A 5501-nucleotide genomic window follows, 5' to 3' on the forward strand; every position below is an offset into this window, starting at 1 on the left:
ATTTCTTCTGTGAAAACTGATAAGAAGTAGCTGTTCAATGCCTTGCTTATTTCATCACTGCCATTTATCACTTCTCCCCTCCCTGACTTTAAAGGCCCAACTTTGTCCGTGACCTTTGTTCTATATACCTGGAAAAATCCCTTGGGATCCGCCTTGGATTCTCTTGCTATTTTGATTTCATAGTCTCTCTTTGCTTTCCTTACATTTTTCTTAACATTCCTAGATAGTTCATTATACCTATTTCTGAGCTGCTCCTCCCCTCCCTTTAATTTCTTATATATTCCTTTCTTTATTCCTATGTCATGTTTAAGTTTTCTGGTCATCCACCTTGGCTCATTCTTATTTGACCTAATTTTTCTGTATGGTATATTTTGTTCTTGTGCTTTATGTAGTATACTAGTGAGGGAGGGATTTACCTGTCCGTGTGGCCCGAAGCAGAGGTGGTGTCATATACTATATCCTAATTAACACACCTGGGGCACTCAAGGGGAGATCGTTGATAAAATTGTGGAGGTTCATTATTTTTATGTGAATTTGATATTTGAAGACACACACACACACACACACACGCACACACACTCTCCACCCTTACCCAAACACATACAAAGATATACACACACACACACACACACACACACACACACACACACACACACACAATTCCTGGTTCGTTATCATACTTAATATAAAACTCTGGTCAGTAACCCCAAAATTTTTCGTGTTCCATAATTTGGTGAGGTAAAATTATCACGCGGGTCTTGGTTGTTTACCTGTAGGGAAGGTGTGACAGGCAGACACGCGTACTATGTGTGGCGCTTATTGACTCTCGGGGTTGGAAGCCTAACCTAACCTAACCTAACCTAACTTAACTGTGGGTATGAAACATTTAGAACAAAAAAGAAAACAACTTGATGTATGGTCACAATAAATGGATATGGTCCACCTTTAAAACTATCGGAATGTGTCCGACTAAAACTGGCCGCTGAGGCTGGGAAGGAGAGGAGGGAGGAGAGGTTGGTGTTAAGGGAGAGGAGGAAGGGAAGTAAACTGGAGAGAAAGGGGAGAAACGTTGATGTTAGAGGAGATGAAAGGAATAGATGGAATGGGAGGAGGAAGGAAAGGAAGAAGAGATAGAGGGAGAGTGATTGTTGTTAAAGGAGAGGGAAGAGAGAAGACGAGAGGAGGAGCTCAGAAGAAAAGGAACGGGAGAAGAAGGAAGGAAGGAAAAGAAAATAGGGACGTAGACAATAACTGGAGATAAAGACACAAAGGGAAGAAGAAGAGACACAGGAGAGTGGTGACAAAGAAGAGATGAGAAACAAGAAAAAACAAAAAAATAGTGGTACATAAAGCTGCCTCCTGCACCAAAACAAAACAAAATGGACTCCCTTACAAGCTATTACATTTAAAACTACTTAGGCTGAGTTCTTGTGAGGGGTCCCCATACGCCTTTATTATGCGTAATTTGAATCAAATCTGTGCAGGGTTCTTGAAGGGGGAAGGTAACGCAGGATCAAAGGCGTATCAGAGGGATGGAGAAAAAGTGAATTTGTGGAGGATACGAGGTGGTGCCTTAGCTGTGGTGGAGAGGCCAGGTGGTTCCTTATCTGTGGTGGAGAGGCCAGGTGGTTCCTTAGCTGTGGTGAAGAGGTCACTTGGTGCTCTAGTTGTGGTAGAGAGGCCAGGTGGTGCCTTAGCTGTGGTGGAGAGGCCAGGTGGTTCCTTATCTGTGGTGGAGAGGCCAGGTGGTTCCTTAGCTGTGGTGGAGAAGGCCAGGTGGTTCCTTGGCTTAGCTGTGGTGAAGAGGTCACTTGGTGCTCTAGTTGTGGTAGAGAGGCCAGGTGGTTCCTTAGCTGTGGTGGAGAGGTCACTTGGTGCTCTAGTTGTGGTAGAGAGGCCAGGTGGTGCCTTAGCTGTGGTGGAGATGTCAGATGGTTCCTTATCTGTGGTGGAGAGGCCAGGTAGTGCCTTAGCTGTGGTGGAGAGACTAGATGGTGCCTTAGCTGTGGTGGAGACGCCAGGTGGTACCTTAGCTGTGGTAGAGAGGCCAGGTGGTGCCTTAGCTGTGGTGGAGACGCCAGGTGGTACCTTAGCTGTGGTAGATAGGCCAGTTGTGTACGAGATCCCCTCTGAATTGAATAAAATCGTCTGTTGTTAAGTAAATTAATTAAAAATAAAAAAAGTGACGTCCCCGTAGTGAAGAGAGGTACACACACACACACACACACACACACACACACACACACACACACACACACACACACACACACTTGACTGAGCATTCATCACAACTAAGGTATAAAACGCTATTCACATGTAACTTGTAAGATTTATTTTCTCTTTCTTCCAGTCTATTTCTGTTTCTCATCCTCCTTTACCTCTCTCTCTCTCTCTCTCTCTCTCTCTCTCTCTCTCTCTCTCTCTCTCTCAGAATATTTGTATTTATTTTTTCTTTTTCTGTCTCTTTATTTTTCTGCTTATATCTTTCTGTCTCTTATTTCTCTTCCTGTCTGTTTCTCTCTCTCTCTCTCTTTGTTTCTCCCCACAGGTAAGAAGAAGAACAACAACAACAACAACAACACCTACCACCACCACCACCACCACACCACCACCACCACCCACCACACCACCACCACCAACAACAACAACAACACCAACAACACCACACCACCACCACCACCACCACCACCACCACCACCACCACCACCACCACCACCACCACCACCAACAACACCACCAACAACACACCACCACCACCACCACCACCACCACCGTCAGGAAGGGGTTGGCGTGCCTGACGACGACTACTAACCAGCAGTGAGTGGCCGGGCTGCTCTCCTTGACTCACCTGCCTCCTAAATACTCATTACAACTTGGTGCTTCTCCTGCTGAGCCATTCTCTTGCCCCTCGACCAGCTGACCTCACTACAACCTCCTCCTCCTCGACCAGCTGACCTCACTACAACCTCCTTCTCTTCGACCAGCTGACCTCCTTTCACAACCTCCTCCTCCTCGACCAGCTGACCTCCTACAACCTCCTTCTCTTCGACCAGCTGACCTCCCACTACAACCTCCCTCCTCCTCGACCAGCTGACCTCCACTACAACCTCCTCCTCCTCGACCAGCTGATCTCACTACAACCTCCTCCTCCTCGACCAGCTGACCTCCACAGCAACCTCCTCCTTCTCGACCATCTGGCCTCACTACAGCCTCCTCACCCTCTGACCAGCCCCCGGCCTCCTACAACCTCCTCCTCCTCGACCAGCTGACCTCACTACAACCTCCTCCTCCTCGACCAGCTGACCTCACTACAACCTCCTCCTCCTCGACCAGCTGACCTCACTACAACCTCCTCCTCCTCGACCAGCTGACCTCACTACAACCTCCTCCTCCTCGACCAGCTGACCTCACTACAATAACAATCACCTCTTATTATTTCCCCATCATACAGGTAAGGTAACTCATTCATTCCCCTGTATGTTATTTTTTCCCTTAGTCTTCGGCTCCATCAGTCTCCCTATTGTTCTCTGGCTGTCAACTGGGGTCATCACTGTACTGGGGGAAAAATATTGAAGGCTTCCTGTAAGGTGAGGAGAAGAGGCGGGTGTACGTGGGTCTCTCTCTCTCTCTGTCTCTGTCTCTAAGTCTCTCTGTCTCTCTTTCTCGAGTTCTCTTTATCTCTCCTTAATACTCTCACACACACACACTCTTTATCTCCCCACCGTCTCTCTCACACTCACTTTCTAGGGCAGTAAAATCCTTCTGGACATTGACCAGATTCAGCCACTTGGTTACTGTGGTGGTTAAGGTGATTTAGCCTTATCCTAACACCTTTACCTTCTGCAGGAGGAAGACGTCGTGTTGTAGATGTCCTTAACGCTTCCCGTCCTGCTCCTACTCTTTCATCATCTACCTCCCTTAGTCTCGTTCTTCTTCTTATTTTGTTATTTCTTATTCTTTCTTCTTCTTCTTATAGTTCTTTTCCTCTTCCTCCTTCTCCACCTTCACCTGTTTCTTTTCTTCTTCTTCTTCTTCTTCATCTTCTTCTTCTTCTGTTAATCCCTTTCCTCTTCCTCGTCTACTGCTCCTCTCCCTCTTCCTCTTTTATTCTTCTGTTACTACTCTTCCTTCTTGTCCCTCTTCCGTTCCTTCTCTTCCTAAATATGACTGGACGTGTTAACGACTCCCTGACCTTCCGCTAGGGGGCTGCCAGGCTGCGTTGGAGACCCTCGTTCATCACCAGGTAAAATAGGTGACGCATCTCTCTCTCTCCAAAGACGTAACATACTGTAGCTCTCACCACCAAACACACAAGACAGACAGACTAACTCTCCTCGAACACACAGACACACACACACACACACACTCCCCCGTCCCTCCATCTCCCTCTCTCTTCCTCCCTCTCTCTTCCTCCCTCTCTCTCCCCCTCTTTCTCCCTCTCTCTCACTCACCAGAAGGAAGATAAGAGCCTCTCATCATCCCATCTCTCACTTGCGCCAACTTTTTTCATGGTCAGTTTATATATTTTAGTTTGGATTCATTTCAGGACTCGACTGGTAACATTGTGGAGAGGATTTGCATTTTTAATTTAGGTCATTTCAGCTTTATTGCAAGACTGTACCTAATTTACATACTTTTTTTTGTTTTTTTTCCCAAGCTTCCAATATCTTTTTTTTTTGGGGAGGAGGGGGGGTGGAGGAGGGGTGGGAATTGCAACTCAGAGTGATTTATACTTTTAGTTTAGCTCATTTTTCGCTTCGTTTGAACTGTAGTTAATTTACCAGTTATATTTCGATCATTTTAACTTTATTATTTTTAACTCTGTGGTTAATTTATCAGTTATAACTTAGTTCATTTTTTCGCTTCTCTGTAACATTGTGGAAACGAAAAAAAAAACACGATGGGTTATTTTCCTCCTGAAGATCATGAGTATTTTTATTGTTACAAGACGGATGAGGTTGGTGACCTGTCTCTTCAGCGGCGCCACAACACTACCCAAGGCGCCATAACTCTCCCACAAGTGACCACTGACGACGATGATTATAGTGGAACTCGTCTGAGATCCTGGGAAGGAGTGATTGATACTGCTGGGATTGGTTGGTCGAGGAAGAAAAAAAAAACATTGGATGGACTGACTGATGGTCGACAAGGATTTATTCCGATGTTCAACTGCCAAGATGTCTTCAGGATGGCTCTTTCCTAATCTTAAATTGGCTTCAAGTGGCCCCATGTCTCTCTTAAGTTAGCTTCAAGTGGCCCCCTCCCCCTCTTAAGTCAGCTTCAAGTGGTCCCATACCTCTCTCAAGTCAGCTTCAAGTGGCCCCCCTGTCAGCTTCTCTATGGTCCCATACCCTCTCTGCTTCAAGTGGCCCCCTTCCTTAAGTCAGCTTCATGGTCCCATACCTCTCAAGTCATTTCAAGGGCCCTCTTAAGTCAGTTTAAGTGGTCCCATACCCTCAAGTCAACAGGTTCCCTTCCCTCCTCCTTCAAGCTGAAGTGAT

The 5501-nt window shown here is 46.2% G+C and overlaps 1 protein-coding gene across 1 annotated transcript; it reads right to left on the minus strand.

Annotated features, from left to right (window-relative positions):
• Positions 1–1524: 1524 nt before the first annotated feature.
• On the minus strand, positions 1525–4510 carry LOC121869796 (salivary glue protein Sgs-3-like). Its single transcript, XM_042371374.1, has 3 exons — positions 4492–4510; positions 3741–3794; positions 1525–2129 (listed from the first exon to the last, which is right to left on the minus strand). The coding sequence occupies exons 1-3, from the start codon at positions 4508–4510 to the stop codon at positions 1525–1527; spliced, it is 678 nt and encodes a 225-aa protein (XP_042227308.1).
• Between the last annotated feature and the right edge of the window lie 991 nt (positions 4511–5501).

Source organism: Homarus americanus, unplaced genomic scaffold, assembly GCF_018991925.1.
Source record: "Homarus americanus isolate GMGI-L3 unplaced genomic scaffold, GMGI_Hamer_2.0 scaffold5934, whole genome shotgun sequence".
Lineage (NCBI taxonomy): Eukaryota > Metazoa > Arthropoda > Malacostraca > Decapoda > Nephropidae > Homarus > Homarus americanus.

Coding starts and splice junctions, on each gene's coding strand:
- LOC121869796 (XM_042371374.1), bottom strand. Junction 2,130..3,740: donor GGATTTTACTGCCCTAGAAA/GTGAGTGTGAGA, acceptor TATTCAATTCAG/AGGGGATCTCGTACACAACT.